Source organism: Fusarium phalaenopsidis, assembly GCF_050370095.1.
Source record: "Fusarium phalaenopsidis strain FUZ10S chromosome Unknown contig_32296, whole genome shotgun sequence".
Lineage (NCBI taxonomy): Eukaryota > Fungi > Ascomycota > Sordariomycetes > Hypocreales > Nectriaceae > Fusarium > Fusarium phalaenopsidis.
In genome coordinates, this window is record NW_028145408.1 from 2,333,210 (window position 1) to 2,352,482 (window position 19,273).

At 50.4% G+C, this 19,273-nt stretch overlaps 5 protein-coding genes across 5 annotated transcripts; 1 reads left to right on the plus strand and 4 right to left on the minus strand.

The window, feature by feature from the left end:
* Positions 1–33: 33 nt before the first annotated feature.
* LRP88_06301 (fasciclin domain-containing protein) lies at positions 34–1,241 on the minus strand (the record flags this gene model as incomplete). Its single annotated transcript, XM_083242841.1, has 3 exons — positions 34–228; positions 300–678; positions 736–1,241. The coding sequence occupies 3 exons, from the start codon at positions 1,239–1,241 to the stop codon at positions 34–36; spliced, it is 1,080 nt and encodes a 359-aa protein (XP_083101777.1).
* A 1,595-nt stretch (positions 1,242–2,836) lies between these two features.
* Positions 2,837–4,825, plus strand: LRP88_06302 (uncharacterized protein; the record flags this gene model as incomplete). The annotated part of the gene is made up of 1 exon (XM_083242842.1): positions 2,837–4,825. The coding sequence occupies one exon, from the start codon at positions 2,837–2,839 to the stop codon at positions 4,823–4,825; it is 1,989 nt and encodes a 662-aa protein (XP_083101778.1).
* A 573-nt stretch (positions 4,826–5,398) lies between these two features.
* Positions 5,399–5,873, minus strand: LRP88_06303 (uncharacterized protein; the record flags this gene model as incomplete). The annotated part of the gene is made up of 2 exons (XM_083242843.1): positions 5,399–5,602; positions 5,661–5,873. The coding sequence occupies 2 exons, from the start codon at positions 5,871–5,873 to the stop codon at positions 5,399–5,401; spliced, it is 417 nt and encodes a 138-aa protein (XP_083101779.1).
* A 3,008-nt stretch (positions 5,874–8,881) lies between these two features.
* Positions 8,882–9,748, minus strand: LRP88_06304 (uncharacterized protein; the record flags this gene model as incomplete). The annotated part of the gene is made up of 3 exons (XM_083242844.1): positions 8,882–8,927; positions 9,066–9,408; positions 9,457–9,748. The coding sequence occupies 3 exons, from the start codon at positions 9,746–9,748 to the stop codon at positions 8,882–8,884; spliced, it is 681 nt and encodes a 226-aa protein (XP_083101780.1).
* Positions 9,749–10,371: 623 nt separating this feature from the next.
* On the minus strand, positions 10,372–12,037 carry LRP88_06305 (Alpha/Beta hydrolase protein; the record flags this gene model as incomplete). Its single annotated transcript, XM_083242845.1, has 2 exons — positions 10,372–11,404; positions 11,454–12,037. The coding sequence occupies 2 exons, from the start codon at positions 12,035–12,037 to the stop codon at positions 10,372–10,374; spliced, it is 1,617 nt and encodes a 538-aa protein (XP_083101781.1).
* Positions 12,038–19,273: the final 7,236 nt, after the last annotated feature.

A 19,273-nucleotide genomic window follows, 5' to 3' on the forward strand; every position in this document is an offset into this window, starting at 1 on the left:
AACGTTCAAGCATCCACGCTCGAACAAAGTCAATTACATCCAATAGTGAGTGGCGACGACCACACCCATAATACTGACTGCTAGGGCCTTCCAGGACAGAAACTCAATGGCCGTTCCAGCTCCAGTTGGCACATACTCAGGCACATGAGTTGGCACTGTCGCATGGGTCTGCTCAGGCGCCTTGGTTGGCTCAGGCACAGGAGCTGTGCCGGGGAATGTGGCCAGAATCTGTTGTACGTGTTGTCAGCATCTACTCAAAGATCGAACATGATCGAGGGCCAGCAGAGGAATTGACTTACCCTGTCAATTGTGTGGACAGCTCCATTGACGGCAATTGCGTCGCCCGCCAAAATCTTAGCTCCATTGAGGTAGATGATCCCGCCCTGCACCGTGACCTTGACCTTTCCGCCTGCAAGGGTAGGATAGACGAGGCCGTCCTTGAGCAGAGGGGTGTATGCCGGGAAGTTGATCAGGATGTGACCCTTGATGAACTCGGTGAGGTCGGTGTCGGACCACTTGGTGACGTTCTTGAAGGCGCTGTTGTCAGGCGCGAGAACGGTGATGCCGGCGGTCGAGTCTAGCACGGAGAGGAGACCTGACTTTTTGACAAGGTCGTGGAACTTGTCGACGCCGAGGTGAGGCAAGGTGGAGGAGATGCTCTCAGGCAGCGTGAGGTCTCTGTGTTGAACACTGTGTTAGTGACCTCGAATGAACTAAGCATGGAAGAATACTAACCCATCAATGGGACGAATGACACCATTGTCAAATGGAATGTCATTGCCAGCGACATTGACATTCCCCCCAAGGCCAGTGTAGACCTGTCGCTTCGCTCCAGCCGGTCTCTCAACAAGACTCTGGTTGTTGACCCAGCCGAGGTTCACATACGCGGGATCGTCCAAGAAGGTCATCCGAGCATCGCCTCCCGACTGTATGTTTCTAGTGACCATTCTCCTATCGAAACTCGACGGGAGGGGGTACCTTTGGGATTGTTCTCCCGAAAAGTAATACCCATTCTGGTACTTGAGCTGGCGCTTGACGCGACCTGGTCCATCACTACTGGATAGTCCAGAATCGGTCGGGGCATACACCACAAGGCCAGGCTCCTTACTGTTGAGGAGCTCTGGGTTGCTTTGGAGCTGCTGTTGAAATAGGGTGAACCCGCTGTCCTGGAGGGTGTTGGACAGAGTGTCCGCCAGGACAGAGGTGGACAGGAAGGCGGGTGCGAGCAGATGCAAACGCATGATGAACGTGTGAGTTGGGCAAAGTAACGAATGAACAAAAGGGTGTAGAGCAAAGGCCCAGACACCAGAAGAGACAAGATGGGGGGGACGGAGAGGCGGGGGCCAGATGAGTGTGAGCTGCAGGACACTTGAGCTCGTGCTTCTTAGGAGGTTGGTAGACGCATTTAAGTACTCGACAGTTGGTACAGCATCATGTCATCATTCTTCCTATACATGCCGGAATAGCGAGGCTATGCATATCACGTCTTGGACAACATTGTCAAGTTGCATTCTACTACCTACGTAGGTCAGGATCTTAGTCGCGCCAGCGATTAAAAGCTCAATATTTGGCGAAAAAAACCCACTCTCCCTGCCGAGCCCTAGCTATCACAGCATGCATTTCTCTCGTCCTGTCACGTTTGTCCTCTGCCTACTTCCTCGCGGGCCGCAGCGGCGTGCAGAGGGCGAGGGAAAGATCAACAAAGCCACGTCTTACACGCTTGGAGGACAGCATCCCCAGATTGGCCAGACTCGATGCGAGGCGGGACATAAACGTGCGATATAGGTAGTTGATATGAGGGAAAACATCGCAGCCTGCCTTAGCTGAACAACCTCGCGAGCGCCATGTCTATGCGGCTTGACGTCTAGACTTGCGGGAAAGCAGGTTGCAAACCCCGCGTATAGGATGTGCAAGTCTTGTCATCACACGGGAAATCCTTCCGCTTGGGTAGTTTTATATCTCACATAATTACGTTATTCTCCAATGGCATCGCGACTGCAAGTTTCCTCTTCTCTCCAGCACCGGTGTGGCTTAACATCCGCATAAAGAGGGCGGTACAAGCCTGCATGGCAACTACAATATTCGACCTATCCCGTGTATCCCTTCCGCAGCCTGATATATCCTCAACATTCGGTGATTCCGGACTTTTTATGTCCCGCAGAGTAATATCCCTAGGGCTGAAGCCAACGAACGCCATCTTTTGTATAAGCAGCCTGACCGGGTTTGGCCCCCAATCAACGTCGAGATGAAAAGTGCAACTCACGATGGCCTCATCTCTTCTCACCACTTGATTATCCAACAGCCCTGCGAGACAAGAGACAATCAGCTGACATTTCCCTGAGTCTTACTTGAGGCAAATGATTGGGTCTTCAAGTGTTACAACATTCATCTATCCCAACTGCCGAAAACCCACGGCCAACCCGGGCGTTCGGGACATGAGGCTGATTCTTGGCCATGCAGCCTCATTCACGTCAAATTTCAGCTCTCGGGGAGCCTGGTTCGTTATCAAAGAGTTTGTAGCTGTCCTAAGCACCAGGCCCAGCCTCAGAGGCCAGGCCGCCGCACCCTCCCGCAGGTGTCTCATGCGCCTGGATCAGTCAGGCTCGAAGTTGAATGTCTGCCGCTGTTTCCTAAAGGGCGCCCTTCCCCTCTGTGCAGGATCTCTCTTCAAGCACATCACAGTTACTTCCTGCATGAAAGCTCTTTGCCGCGTGTCCTAGCTGCGATCGACAGATCCCGACCTATGGCAGTAAACCACTTGACTCAAGGTACGTTCTACTGCATGACATCAATCGGCAGGAACTAACAGACTTCTAGCTATCTGAATCAACTCAAAATGGCCGACATCTACACCCCGCCCGAGGACTCGGCCTACCTCCTCTCGACGGCCTTCCAGATGCCCCATAAGAATGGAGACAAATGGGCCATGGCTTTCGATAGCTATACTGGTACAATCTTAACGGCAGGTCTCTCTGTCGTCATAACCATCTTGTTTCTCTGCCTCTGGAACCTCATCAGTTTCATTGGCATGTTCTTTGACGGAAAAAAGACCAGACGTCGATACGTCGCGCTGGTCACCCTCTGGAACTCCAATGACCCCTGGTTCGCCTGCAAGGAGCTGCTCCATTACGCGGTCCAGTGTCTGAAGGAATCCGGTCCCAAGAACTCCGGTAAGGAGGACTCCAGGGACTCATGTGACTTCTGGTACGGTCTTGGGTTCGGTCTCGCGGCCTTCATCGTGTTTGCCGGGGGCATAGTGACCAGTGTCATGGTCCCGTCAGCCCTTTTGATCAGCAACGTCGCCCCCGTAAGGCCGAGTTCCGTCTTCTGGCCCCAGGACCCTGATGACGATGTCAAATACCTCCAGGTTTTTGGCCTCCGCGCCCCTGCTGCCATGCGGTCTCTAGGCAGCGTGGAGGCAGCCCAAGTCACGTTGCGCGACAGAGTTTATATCGAAGAGAACCCCAAGTACTCGGGTGCCAACGATGAAGAGCCTGTCAGGGGCGTCAAGTACAACTACACCCTCTCCGGAGTGGACATGGGTCTCCGATGGGGATCTGAGCTGTCCTTGGACGTGACTGGCTCCTGCATCACCGAGTATGGTTGGGTGGACAGGCGAGCAAACAACAGTGACAATCCAGGGGACGTGTACCGGCTTTGGAACATTGATTCAAGAGATCAAACTATCTTCGTACCCATCAGCGAAGACGTCATCCTTGATGCTCCTTCAGCGGGTTTCAGGTCGCACCCAGATGGAGCCGCGCAGCTTCTGAAGGATTCTAACGTGTCGTATGCGGTCATGATCTACGCGGCTCATCGGTCTAGTATCAGCAAAAGCACCGATCCGTGGTATGCCACCGAGCAGCGTAAGGAGCCGGCGCCAGGGAATCAACTCGAGGCCGACTATTGGATGAAGCGATACAGACCTTTTCTTTCCTGCTGGCAGCAGGACAAGTGGAGGTACGGATCTCATTCAGTCAAGTCCGTCGATGAACTGAAAAAGATACCTGGCATCAAGATCAAGGAGGTCCTGCTCGAGATTCTTGAATCTGCCTTTGGTGACAGCCCCATGATCGTCAAACTCGGGACTGCCAGCGGTACCTCGGCTCTCCGATCTCGGACTACGAGCCCAAACGGTATCATTGACGCTCAGAACTGCAGGATGATTGATGATATGGAGCGTCTCATCTTGGCCAGTTTTGTGGCGAGCAGGAGCGTCTTCACCGATGCCACCATGTTCCCCGAGGTACGATACCCGAATCTCGTGACGGGAGGTGATAAGAAGCCAAAGAGCGGTGCGGGAGACTTTGTCGTCTCGAGCCCAGAAATCCAGACATTCTCTCTGAACGGAATCATCGCCCTCCTGGTCCTCTTGGTGGTCCTGATCCTGGCAAACGCTGCTACGTCGTGGCTCCTCGGTTTCTTTTACAGGAATCAAAACACCACCGAGCAAGGCAACAATCTAGTTGATGTTGACCGGTGGACTCGGTTCCGTGTATTTGCAGCTGTTCAGCTATTCCGTTGCTTGTTTGAGGGCTCTGAGAGCAAGGTCGAACAATGTGAATGGAGCTGCGAAAAAACAGTCCCCGATGTAAAGAAAGGGGATTACGAGGTCAAACTTGTTGGCGGATGTAGCGAGGACAGGTGCATGGGGCACCTGAGCAAGACCCTCAGCAAGGGGGCAGCCGCACAAAGCGAAGGCGGGAAGAGAGACAGTGACCCGAAGGATAAGACTGTTGTCGTGAACCCTGTCGCCAGCGATGACGAAGCTGGTGAAGAGAACCGGGAAAGGGAGGCGATGCTGCCCAAGCAAGTGAATCTGTAGTCTTTGCAGAGATGAGGAGGAATGTTTTGCGAAGGAACTGAGGAGGATTTGCTCTGAAGGCGCCCGCAGGGACCTCTTTTGGAGCATGCCGTCGAGGCTTTTCCAATACAAGAACCTAGAGATGAGTCGGGCAGTTGAATTTAAGGAGAATGGTTTGAGGGGAGGTTGATACGAGGACGGTGGTGTGTTGTGTTGCGCCGTTGGAATGAGGGTGGCACCCCCAACAATCACTTACAGTTCTTCATGGCCTTTTGAATACGTACCCGGCTTAGAAGAGAGTACATTAAGAAACAATCCATAGCCCTTGTCTTTGGTGTCTGGTGTTATCCCATTACCTAGGCCTACCAGCATCAATGAAATCAAGTAGTAGCCCTAGCAATTGACGGTACGCGTCTTGTACAAGATGTCGAATCCCAAGCAAAAGTCTTATTTCTCGATCTATATATCTTTTAACTTCTCAAGGCTAGCGAAACCAATCTGTGCCTTGTCTCTCCCCGTCGTCTGCATCTCCAGCGCCCAGTTGTCCGAACCCATCTCACCAGCTTTCACGGCTGCCAACGCTCCGAAAAAAGACTACCCAAAAAGGAAAAGACCCCGAAAATGAGTATCGATGATACCCTGGGGGCTGTTGTCCAGCCAGAAGCCCAGTGGATCTCGTCGTCCGTTCTGGACCAGACCAGTGGCAGCTGCACACGCATTGCGCAGGTTGGCATCGCCAGGATGAACGAAGGGAGCTTCCTCAGCCATCTTGTCAAGCACTGTTGACACGAGGGTTCTCTTTTTACTGATCAGTCGATGTCATTCAAAGAAAGGGTGTTTTGTGCGAGAACAGTACCTGAGCTGTCACGCTCGAATCGTTCATAGTCGAGCCGCACTTCTCACAAGTTCCCGCACCACGGATGTTGTTGAACGTGCACCACAGGGTCGTGCACTGATGAGCGGCTTCGAAGCACTTGACAATACCGTCAATGAGGTTGTGTGCCCTTTCCTGGGCTGCATCCCGGAGGGGGCTGGGCGATGGAGCAACTGTGTTGGTAGTTGTTGCCATCTTGAAGGCGAAGGTTGTGTAGTTGATGGTTCTTGTGAGATGGATAGGCTGTGTAGTGGGTATAGGGCATGCAGAGGAACGAAGTGTGCGTGTTTAATGATGAAGGAAAGCTGGGGAGGAACTGCGATGGCATCTACTTTATTATATCATCATTCAGGCTCCTAGCCATACCAGCCATGCGAACAACGACATCATTTCTAGCATCATCAAGATCATGATGGGTCAATATCAAGACTGAGGGGCCATTCTGCTGAGCAACAGGTTTCAGGCCGTAGGGGTTCTTCCCTGGCTGAGCCCTGGCAGTAGAGTAAAGGCTCAAAAGCGGAATGACCAGGCGATGTCTGATAGTAGAATCCAATCGGCCATTCAACTCTAGATCAGGTTCCCTTGAATGGCCGTTTCAGGCTATGGGGGCTCTGCTATGACTAGGCCCTGTCGTTAGAACAAAGGCTCAAGAACCGGATGACCAGACGATGTCTGATAGTAGAATCTAACTGGCTACCCAACTCAAGGTAATTTCCCCTTGAGCGGCCGTCTCAGGCCTAATCTACTGACGCCTTGGAACGCGGGCACCAGACACAGAGGTGAGCAGCGCCTCTGGTGCTAAAAAAGAGGTATTCTGACAACGACAAAGAACGGACGAAACAATGGCGTTAAAGCCGCATGGCCGGAAACAGCACGGGGTGATAATTTGAATCCCTGGTCTTGTTTCGTCACGCTAGGTGGCCTAAAAGTCTTTGACAAGCAAACAGGGTTGGGGGGGGGAAAGCACATATCAAATTAGCGGCGAAATTAAAGCTATTCATAGGTCTATAATACCAATTACGGGACCTGGCTCAACCCTTGCAAAGTGATAGATCATTCTTGGGCATCCAGACTGACTCTGTATATCCCGAAAAGGCTCTCAACGTCCTTCAACTAAAGCCGAAACTAGAATACCGGCACATCACACCACGAAACCCCTGCACCCCTGACAGTGGCTTGGGCAAAGAACTCCAAGATCTCCCGGTATCCTTCTTTCATTGTTTCCCCATGCGGTACCGTGAAGTCCTTCTGTCTCCACCACATGGCCTGTCTGCTATCCGGATAGGAAGGTATTCTGGCACCCTGCCAAGCCACATATTGCGGCGACGGTCTTTTGTCCCCTGGGGTCGCCCCAGAGTTAGCCCCTTTAGCAAGGAGCCATCTTACTGAGCTAACCTGAACATAGTCTATGGCAATGTGCAGAGGTCGAGAGCGGCGAGGAAACCGCCACCCAGATCTCAGGCGGGTGCCCTCCCACTGGTGATCTATCGGCGCACCGGCCTCGAGGCAGGCTTGAAGGGTGAGAAGGTTGCCGTCCAGGGCGCCAACAAAAAGAGGGAGCCAGCTCAGCTGCCGGCCCGTTTCTCTATACAGGTCCAAGATCAGGGTGTGATAGAGGAATCTTGACGTTACGACTAGACTGTAGCCACCATCAACTGGGGAGAGATGCGATAACACCTTGAGCAGTATTTTGCGGGGAAGGAGAGACAAAGAGTCTTGGCAGATATATCCCTTAACCTTTACCGGCTTGGCTTCCACTTGATCGGGTATCCACTGGAGAGCCCTAGTTAGCCTTGGATTGTGCGAGGCACCGGCTCTCAGCAAGGAGTCGAACATTCTGCGACCCCGGAGCGCCAGTACGTCCCTGTCGGGTATGTGAAGCCGTTTGTGTCTCCATCTGGCAGCCACCTGGAGCTTGTTGTGGTAGTGGCCTTTGAGTAACCGTGAGTCGCAGATCAGTTCAAGCGTCCGCCTCTTGCCATTCTCGTCCTTCTCGTAGGGGTCGACCCCCTTTTCAAGCATCCACTCCACGGCTTCGACTTGATAATGCATCATGGCTACTTGAAGTGGCTGGTCGCCTTCATCAATATTGAGAACCCACCATTTGGGGTTATGATCCGGCCATCGACAGTTGAGTGGTGCACCAGCCTCAAGACATCTCTTCAGGGTGAGGAGATTACCACTTACCGCCCCGACGAACAAGGGGGCCCAGTTGGACTTTCTTCCCCATTCCTTGTATAGTTCTAGGATGAGCAAGTGATAAAATCTCTTCGACGCCCGGACTAGATTGAATCCGCCTCCGTCAAGAGATACATACGAAAATAATTCATACAGAGTCTCAGGAGGTAGGCTGGAGAGCCTGTCTTGGTTTGCGGTTTCCATCTTTGTGCTGAGGGCTCAGAGACATAAGGAGTTGGCGCCTTCAAGGTATAATTTGTGTTGGAACGGTTATTGTGTTTTCTATCGCTTTCGGCTTCTTCATTGTTGCTGTAGGTGATCAACTGTATAAATATACTTACGTGATGGGGGAGGGCATGTTTCCTCCCTTGACAAAGACCTTCATCAATCACCATTATCCGTTGTTTCCCATTACCGTCTGTGGCCTTGTCCTCTCACCATTCCCGTTTTTTCCCTGCCAGCCAAACAGTGTTGACAAAACTCATCTCACCCTGGTGTTAAGCCACAGGGCATGGGTGAACACGACGTCAGAACAACCCCCTTTGTCTACAGGAAACTAACAAAGATTAGTATCAGAATACCCTCTTTATTATATGAGGGATTGTTTTCTAGGAGCATAGTCCTACTCGAAAACCTTCAAAGCGTGAGCATAGCTTTGAGCGGCATGTTGAAACGTCTTGTGATCCAGCCCAAGGGGCTGGGCGGCTACGAGGAACCAAGGTTCCTTGGTCTCAATGCACTCCCATGAATGACAGGCTTTTGATTTTATTCATTTGCTATATCAATAGCTCTTTCCTTTGTTACAGTAACAAAAAAGTCCCCAATGAACAACTCCCACGTCTTTAGCAGATAATCGTCAAGAATGTCAACTTCATGTTTGTTCTCAAGACCAAACTCCAAACGACCTCAAAAATCTCTGTAATTGACCAAGCTCGGAATCAATATTTGACATGCTTCCTGTAGGAACCAATGGGATGTGAAGTAGATATAGCAGTTCCTGAACCATGTTTGTAGGCCGTCCGCCCTTATAGAGACTGGTAGTCTCCTCTGAAGGCCCTATTATAGGGTGGACTATAAAAGTAATTAGATTCATGCGTCATTTCTCATATTTTCATAGCTTTATACCTGAAAAAATTTCTTATGCCCACGATTGTGGCGGCTCCTCCAGCGTAGATTCCCAACAACCTACTCCAGCCCACATTTCCATACACAGACTGACCAACAGCCAATGCAACAAGATCATAAACCAGACATCCACCAAATATCCAGTCGCTGGTGGCTGAAAGCAGGCCGAAGCCGATACCCGTGGCGACTTTGACGGCGTCAGAGGGCTGCGCGTTGACAAAGTAGGCCACAGAGGAGTTGTGGAGCAGATCCAGGACACCAATGCCAGCAAAGGTCTTTGAGACAATGTGAGTAAGGACTGAGTTAGTGGAAGTGTTATCCATGGGAGGAAGACGTCTCGAAATGTAATACAGTTGCGCCACAGAATTCATGATGACAAAGACGTTGGAAACCTTGAGGTTATTATTGTTCCAGAATATCATCCAAGCTAAACGGTCAGTAATTTTAATCAGGTAAATACTGAATGTGCTCTTACTAGCAATGCAAAAGTTACCCAGCGCATAAAAGGGCGTAAAGTCAACCATGCTGGAGACATCCTTCTCAGACGCCTCTGCCTTGTACAGGCGCCAGAGCCAGGCCAGCTGGAACAGCTGCTGAGGGAAAAAGAATCCAGCGATAAAGTACGGCTGGGGAGAAAAGAAGGAGATGTTGGCATCGTGAATATCCTTCATGTTGGGAGAGCTGAGCATGCCGTATGTCTGCGCGGCAAAGTCGATGACGAAGGACGTTGGAGCGAGCCACCTCGCCGTTGAGAGTTCGGCACCCATGATTGTGGATTTGAACAGTATTGTATGCAAGATAAGCTTTGAGAAGGTTTGTAGACGATGTTGTTCTTTGTTGCGCAGCATTTATCGTGCAAGGAACAAAGAGAAAAAGAATGATTTCTGCTTGCCAGCTGCAACCCTTTATTTCAGACAAGTGTTTGCATTAAGCTAAGCTAGTCGTAAATCGATGACATATACGACTTGACTTGATCTGGTTCAGGGGTCAGCGGAATGTAAGATCCATTGGTCGTGGATTAGCGTCATCGATTCCAGCGAGAACGTGCATGACAGCATGATATCCGATCAACGTTCGGAAGCGGGAAAAGGTGCCTCAAATAATTCCTAAAAAGAAACATTAAGATTATGAGAACTTGAGTTAAGTCGTTACTGAATTGTCAGTTGCTTAGACGGGTAATAGACTTGCCAACACAGTGATAAAGGAAAGGGGGAACCTGCGGCCGGTTGCGTCTAGGACGCGAGTGGTGCATAACGATTGAAAAAGGACTCCTTCTGTTCAAAGATAATATAAAGTTGATACATACTTTGTTTACAGTCTATCTATTGCAGCTCAAATTCAAACATCATTCACATCATGCCAGTCTATCCCAAATTCAACCCCTAAAATCTCACTCCTCAGGGTTCGACTCCTCCCACGTATTCTTGTACAAATGACATCGCAGGTCAAGCAACGTAGGCTTGATAACCTTCAACCCATCACCTCCTTTTGCGTCCCCATCAGGCCTCACGCCATCACCAAGCACCCCGACCTTGGGCACCTCATCCCATCCGGGCCCTTCCTCTGGGTCCTTGACAAAATCGGCCCACGCCTTTTGCATCACTCGGCTAAGTTTGTCTTGATACTCGGTAGCTCCTTTCTCAGGGAAACTGCCAAAGAGAGTGCTAAGCTCAGCAGCGTGGTATGCTCCACTGCCTTTAAAGATCTCAGTGTTCTCGAAGCTCGCGTTGTAGATGAATCGCCAGGTCTTGATGCCAACCGAGGAGAACTCATCTGCCATGAACTTTGTCGGACACTGCGCGCCAACCTCGGTCACGATGGTGGTGATTTGGTCAAACTCGTTGTTGATGCCCGGGGATCCAATAGGGTAGAGGCTTCGGAGGAGCCGGATCTGGGCGGGTGTGATACCAGAGGCAAAGTGGGACAGAGCCTCCTCCAAGGTGATTTCTTTGAGCTCGGGAAGCCGGCCTTCCTCGGCAGTTGTTCCGATCAAGATTGGAACGCGGGCCATAGACTCTGGATCCTCCTCGGACCTAAGACGTTGTCCACGAGGGTACTTTGCCTGGGTGACGCCATCATCAGCCAGTGGCATAAATGTGAGTGCTGCTCTCTCGACAACATCCCGAAGCTTGTCAGCAGGCAACTCACGCATGCACTTGAGGGTTTCATCAAAGTTGTCTTTCTTGCAGCCTGCTTTCTCTGTGGCATTCACCCAGGATCCGCTTGGTGTCAGGGTAGCCTTTGCTGTGCCTGACTGTATGATAGCACCGCGGAAGGGAAGGGGGTCCGGGGGAGCAGTAAGAAGCGCATCGACGCCGGCTGCGCCGGCGCTCTCTCCAAATATGGTGACTTTTTCAGGATCACCTCCGAAAGCCTTGATGTTTCGTCGTACCCAGTCTAGGGCAAGACGTTGATCAAGGAACCTAGTTCAGATTAGTGTCTGTTACAAACTGAAGCTAGACGAGTACTCACCCAGGGTTGCGTTCGCCCTTTGGCAGGTCAGATGTCTCAGGAAAGCCAAAAATGTTATTTCGGTAATTGAAAGTAACCACAATAATATCCTCATACCCTGCCATCTTCGACCCGTCATACAGCGGCAGGGATCCTGATCCGTGGTGAAAGCTTCCTCCATAGATCCAGAACGCAACAGCCTTGGAACCAGGCTTCGAGCCTGCCGGGGCAAACACATTGATGTTCAGGCAGTCTTCACTTTCCCCGGCAGGTGGGGGAGGAGTGTACCAGATCTTGATGCTCTCATTCCGCTTGTCTTCAGGATAGTTGAACTTGGGTATGCAAGCGGGCTTGTGCTTCGAGGCATCGTAGGGCTTTGACCACGATTTGGCTGGTTTAGGTGGGGCGAAGCGTACAGGAGCTTCAGCGAAAGGAATACCGAGGAACTTGTTGACGGTGACTTCTGAGTTGGGGATCGAGGTGGTAGTGCCAATTACATCTCCCGTGTCGATGACAGCCGTTGGGCTATCGGATCCTCTTTGATGAGGAATTGCAAGTGCTGAAGCGGCGCACAGAGCTGCGGCTAAGATATTACGAGAAACCATCTTGTTGCCCGTAGTGATAATGCTATAAGAGAATACCAACTATCTGTCGACAGACTACCTAGGTTATATAGGATGATGATGCTGAGGTTCTGGGCGCATGTTGTCAGCCAAGCATTGGCAGCCCCAGCGGTGGCTGAAGCCCATACTCGATTTTGAAGCCATAAGTGGCTCGCGCATGATTTGTCTCCATTAAGGGACCACAAAGATGATTTGAAAGCAAGGATATGATCAAAGCTGAAGTCTTGGCCTGTACAACCTGTACATCTCACCTCCTTACCTTTTTGGGCGAAATCGAGCGCCTGAAGGTTATGATTGGTCAGTATTTAGGTTTCGGGTGACCCCACGAGGCTTCTCGCGCTGCGACGTCATCATCCTTCATCTCAACGGCGGCGGTCACGCCCAGAGTGGTCAAGCGTGCCTCCTCAGCCTCAACTTCAACCCTGGACTTAAGGCTGGAGATCCTTCAGCACTGCCCCCCGTTATGGGGAGGTATCGAGGACATGGCGTGGTTGATCTATTCGCCTCAGTCTTGGTTATCTATCTTTGGTCCATTCCAGATCTCCCCGCCACTTTACAAGAGGCTCTCTAACAGAAAATCCTGACTAATTCTACGCTGATGAGTTTTGGTACATATGCCAACTTCAACTCAATACCTAGGCAGGTAATCATACCCGTTGGCTCATGTGCAGGCTAACGGGTGAGTAAAAATATCTAACAATGTATTTTATGATCCTAACTTCCTCCTTGTTTAGAAAAAAATTTATACACAACTTATTATGGGATCCGAGAGGGTTTATGCAACTCCTTTAATCAAATTCTATCACTCTTCTCCCCTCACTCATCTCGTCCAAGGCCCGACAACACCCTCGAAAACTATCCAACTCGAGGGGTAGCTCAGGGTAAATACTCATCGATCTCACCATCTCGGACAAGCTTCCGACAGCGTCTTCCAGCTGCTGTGCCGAAGGTTGCAGGCCGTAGTATGCTTCCTCGTGTCTCAACGAGTCTTTCAGCTCTCTAAACGCCCCAACACATTTGAGAACCATTTGCTGATTTTGACCACCGTTTCCGAGTTGGGAGTCAACATCTTTGAGCTTTTTCTGGGTTCTTGCACATAGCAAAATGAAACCCTTTGTCTTGTCGGCAATGGAATCGCTTTCCTGAATGAAAGGATTGTTACTTGGTTCTGTGGGCTTTGTCGCTCCCGTAGAAACAGTCTCAAGCCAGGAAATTATGTCCAGTGATAGATCCAGATCTCGCGGTGAGATTTCGAAGCGGAAACAGGTGTCTAGACAGTGGTTGACATGCGGGATGACATGCACCTCTCCTTGTCGTTGATTGAACTCGTAAAAAAGCCGCAAAAGATCCCTGATTTGGTGTCTTCGGGCTTCCTCATTAGGCAGCAGCTGCGCAAACTGCAAAACGAGTGGGTGAATGTCGAGCTTTTTAGATCTTCGAGGCCCGTTGGAAACAAAGAGCGAAACATCTCGAAGCTTCTCAAGCCATTTCGAAACTACCAGGTATTCCGACCGAAGAATCGCACCATGAGTCGAAACATTTGCCTGGGGCGATAGTCCTTTCTTGCTGGTCTTCAGGAATGAATCTATGCAATCGTCGTCTGTGCGGAGATAGGGAAGCAACTGTAGAAGTTTCACGGCGTTTTCCGACTCTTCTTCTTGTCTCAGCAACTCGACGGAACTGTTGAAGGCATCCCAGAGAGACCGATCAGTTCGATCTCTTGCCACAAATTTAAAAAAGATTTTCCGCTCTTCGCCAGTTCCATTGTCAAGGATCCGAACGAACTCTTCTGTCGGACTGTCGAATGTTCCAAGATATTCCAAAAGGAAGGGAATCACATTTTGTGCTGCGAGGGGATGGCCTTGGATAACTCTCGACAAACGTTGGAAGTCTTGCTCGTCTAAAAGTTGGGAATCCTCTGGCGACAAGCTGTGTAATGAATTTTGCAGTAGCAATGCCGTGTCATTAACGGCCAGAGGCGCCAATCGAAGGTCCTGAGACTCTCTCCCAGGCCCCTTGAGGTTCGAGTCTCTAGTCGACATGACTATGTGCCACGCCGGATACTTGAGTGCTTTTTGAATGCTCGCAGCCCCAAAAATCTCTGCATCGTCCAGTATGAGAAGTGAATCCTTGTTAAAGTCCTTTCCCAACCAGTCGACAAAGATTTGAATTCTTTCAGGCGTTTCAGTCCGTCGCCACCGCTCCCAGTTGACGTTCGGGTTCTCAATCATATCAAATCCGATGCTGTGGCAGACTGTGGCGAGGGCGTCCTCCAGCTTCTTGGAGTTGTGGGCTCTGAGGAAGAAGATATTTCGGCGGTATCTATGCTTGGCCGCGAATCTCATCAGCAGCTCAGTCTTCCTAAACCCCCTGTCAGTAAAAGAAGAGCAGCCCCGGAGGTAGGGCTACGTACCCGATTCCTGCGATACCCTTGACGACTGTTAGCTTCGGCCTTGTGGGAGGCTGAGCCACTGTCATCTCAAGCTTTCTCATTTCTTCATTCCGCCCGACTAACGGCGATTGAAGTGTGAGTCGATACTGAATCTCATTCATCTCACTACCCTCCCACCAAAAGTTCTTGTTTGGCGGATATGCATGGGCAACAAAGCGAGGATGACCAAACATCTATTGACTATCAATCATCCTTCGTCTTTGGTGCGTCGGCTGATCTTACACGTCGTTCCTGTCCTTGTTCAGGTTCCAGCCTGCCAGTTACCTCGGAAAATACTTGGTTCAAAGCGGAGCTAACGGTAACGTAGGCACCAAGTTTTGTGCTAAACTTGCAGACTGCACTGTGATCCTGGTGGAGAAGCATGACGGCAGGATTCTCGGGGTCCAAAGATGCCGAGGCTTGTGTGACAACCTGCTAGGAGTGAGAAATGGGATTGTTGAAAGAAGTAAACTTACGTGTTGATGTGTACCCTTCATGAGCTTCTTGCGACCTTCGGCAAAACATCGAAAGGGAGGTCGCGGGCTTAACTTGAGAAATGCCTTCTTATCCCATACAGAGGCAGGGTTGAACGACTGAAGATACGAAACAACCTCTGGTCTAACGCCTGCCACGGTTCCAGCAGCTGCTACTATAAAGTCGCTCCAATCTGCCTTGGTAGTGCCAGTGTGTGGGGTTGCAAGAAAAACCAGTCCACATTGAGACAAAGTGATGCCCTTAATGTTGGATGTTGGAAGCTGTGACATGGCCTACCATATTCCGTATTATTATATATCTCAAAGACGAGATCTTAAAAATGGGCGTATATCTTACTTTTCTAGCGACCAGGCCACCCAATGAGTGGCAGACAAAAAGTAATGGGCGTGCTTGTTCCTGCAGGCCGTGTTAACTCAACTTGATTAAAAGGTTGTCTAAGGTTCTCTTGCAGCTCACTACTTACCTCTTCAGATGTTCTGACTTCACTTAGGCAGTGAATCAGAGACTCTGCCCAGTTATCCAACTCAGCCACGGTGCCTTGATCCGTCAAGTCGGAATCATAGCCAAATGTCATGATTCGACTGCTGTTGAAATACTCCGAAGAAGGTAGGTAGTCCCGGAGCCACAGAATGCCCTTATCAGACGCATTCCATGTGTCAATGGCGTTTCCCCCGAGCCCGTGGACGGCACAGATGCTTTGGGTGGACGGTTAGTAAGCGAAGCCAGAGCACGCAGGAAGATAGCCTACTCCATGTTAATTATGGCCTCTTCGCTTCTTTCCCTCTCTTTGTACCCTCTTTCGTGTTGTTCGTCCTGCTTAGGTTCGTACAAGACCGTGATTCCCTGGAAACTTCTCGACAGATCCCAGTCCCTCCATTGATACGTGGTATTGAGAGGCTTTCTTGCCTTTTCGTGCCTTTCCAGAGCCAACCCAGAAGCTTCTTTGGATTGAAAGGCTATTGTGCCGACCCTGAGGCCGTGTTGGTCGGCAAACGAGGTACGAATCCCATCATCGACCCCTCTTATCAAGGGAGTATCATCCTGACCACTTGAGGAAGGTGAGACTGCCCGAGAAGTCGATGTTCCTAAGTGGCTTTTGCCGATTCTCTTCCAAGTCTTAGCCTTGAAGGGAGAGAATATGGACTGTTTCTTGCAGTCCCCGGCTGCGGAAACGCTTCGCACGAAGTCGGCATACTGCTCCTTTGTCGTATCGTCAGGAATAGAGGAGACTCTCAGAGCGTATTTACTGTCGAGTGGCATCGCGCTGACTGCCTTGAAATGCACATTGAGTACGCAGATAGGGAGAGAAGAGGGCGGTCTGAGGGAGCCGAGGTTGAGAAAACGGGCCTCAGAGCCTTGTTTTGGATATTCTCACCAAGAAGCAACATGATCAGCTGAAAACAACCCAAGCCAATCAGGAAAGCACCCAGGGTCTACCACCCCGATAAGCCTTGCATCAGGCTCCCCGTTAGGCGCCGTGGTTCGCCATTGTCACAGCCTGCTTGGGATGCCTTGTTAGGACAGCTTACGACAAAAATACTTAGACGATATTGGCATAATCTTAGATAACTGCATTGATGAATCAGAGACTATTATTTGAAATATTTAGTAAAGAGTACTCATGTTATTTCTAGGTCCGGTTAATTTTTGTAAAAATTTTATGACGTTGTCCATCCCTTTTTATCCTTTCCTTACTTGCAATGCGATGTAGCAGCGTGCTGATTTTGTTAGCGCTGTACTCAATTCTTAGCAAGCCCGTCAACAACAGGAGTCCTTCATGCGGCTGGGGGCGGCGGGGCAGATGATGGCCAAATATTTCAGCCGTCCCCTACTCATCTTGCCTCATCTCTATCTCGTTGTGGCCGTCTTTATGGATGAAAGCGAGAAATCAGGAGGCACAGATCAGTTGCGCCAACTGCTTCTGTGCTTCCAATGCCAGCGAGTTCCCTTCGACGTGATCAGCCGAGCCTGCGAGCCAAAATCGTCATGGTCTGCCATTGGAGAGCTCGAACAGATACAACCCCACGAAGGGGGAGTACCGCTATGGTTGCTTGACCTTCGGGAAGCACATCGATGGCCTTTCGGTCATGGCGACGATGCTGCTGCCCCGGGCCTTGATGGCCTGCGCCTTATCAACGACTGCGGCATCCAGTATTTCGAGATCCAAGCTTCACCAACCGACGGTCTTGAAGCAGACGATGACGAGCAGAGCCAAGAATATGCATCGCAATGCATCCACATTTTCAACCACGCATTCCCCTGCCAGAACACCGAAGTTCTCGGTGAAGAAGTTGCTGCTCGTTTGATGCCCCTAGCAAAATCATTTCTGTTGCCTTTCCTCGCGTCCGTATCTGAACGGGAAATCCGCCATTGGCTCCTGCCGAGTGAGAGGTAAGAAACGCACTTTAATTGATTCGAAATTCGACTCAGGAGCAGACACTGGGCGCGCTAGGTCAGCTGAACTACCTCGGTCTAAGGGCTTACTACTTATTCAAACTTGGAAGAGTCTTTACTCTGTCTGAGATTTGCTTTGTCTGAGTATAAGATTACTATAGGGGGAGCCCATACTAACTCCAATATCTCTTTGTTTAACTCTTAGGATACTATTAAAGCAAGTGCTTGCTCCTAGCAACGTAGATCGAATCCTAAAAGCTAGGGCAACGTGGCCAAGATAGTGTATTCACTATTTACTCTTCGCAATCTATTACCTGGCATCGGAGTCTCGGGGCCTATTTAATAGCAGCTAACAAGAAATCAGGAAAATCCTATTCGCAATCACTCTCTTTGACTGCTTGCTGCAGTTATTCGCCTCTTTGGGGCCTTATAGTCCTTTGTACCCAATAAGCTTCCCTCGGAAACTTCTCAACGCCATCGACACACCAACCGCCCAAGGTCATGGAGCCGAACCTTGTCTCAAAGTTTTCCTTGAAATGATAGAGATTATTTTGACTTCCTCACTAGAATGCTTTGAAAGATCTACCCTAAACGGCACTTGTGGCGGTCTTGATGAAAGGTCCAACGCGTGGGCCGGCCTCGCACTCGGGGTACTTATATCCAGTCAGAAGACGAAGAGGCTACAGCCACAGGACCTTTCAGATGCAATTGTGAAGGCTGCTACATCCTGGAATCCAAAGTCAACAACAAGTCCATCCCCCATAGAGTACCTCGTTGCCATCGAGCTACTCCCATATGCTCGGCTCCGAATCATTTCACTTCCAGAGCCCCTCAGAGTGAGTATGGAGCTCAACCTTCTCCGGGGGTTGCTTCTTTCTAGAATGCAATACCACGATGAAGCTGCCACAGTCTTACACGGTACTTTCCCAGCCGCAGTTTCTCACTGGGGCTTGACATCTTTCCAAGTTGGGATCATCGCTGCCGAGAGCGCCAACTGCTACAATATTCTACGAAAGGAGGATGTTGCCAACACGATAGCGACCCGATGCCTTGCTGCAAGGAACACACGCGAGCTCGCCAGTCGGCAAGATTGGTTCTATTTGAGTCTCTATCTCGCAGATTCCCTCATCGGAAGCGGAAGATACGCAGAGGCTGAATCGGCTCTGGAACACCTCATTAGCCAGCCTCCGATTACTCCTACGATCCATATGATGGGTTGTTTGCGTCTCTCCAAGATTCGCCGAAGAGTCCCAGTGGAGAATGGAACAGCCGAGTCCCATCACTCTTTACACGAAGCACTTGGCCTATTTGGCCAAGTCCCCAACGCTCTTCGAGAAGAGTATTTGGAGGAAACGGCCTGCACTCTCGAGGCGACAATGGCCACAACACAGGGGAGTCTTGAGGCACAAGAAGCGCTGATGAATGGTGTCAACGACCTTTTAGACCAGACAAGTCTAGCAGAAAGCCCGGCCCAGAAACGATATGCCCAAGCACAACTTGAGTTCAAGCACAACACCCTTCGACAAGAGAACAATACCATGGTTCCAGGACACGCGTTCCGTCGGGTCAGGTCAGCTAGTACCGAGGCTACTAGTCAGACGCGCTCAGACTCCTCGTCCATTACTTATGACATGACAACACCTACCACGACTCCAAACGTCTTCTCCGTCCCGTATGAGAGGGATAAGAATTACATCGTGGTGCAAGAGCTCGAAAGTCTCTTACAAGTTGCTTCACCTAGGGGCGGGATAGGTGTTTCCTCTATATATGGGGATGTTGGGGTTGGCAAGACTGCTTTGGCTACTGAAGCAGTCTACCGAACTCGGTTCATGTTCAGAGCCGTTATCTGGATCAGGGACGCCCCATTGGATGAAATCTTCAAGTACCTTTCCAGCGTT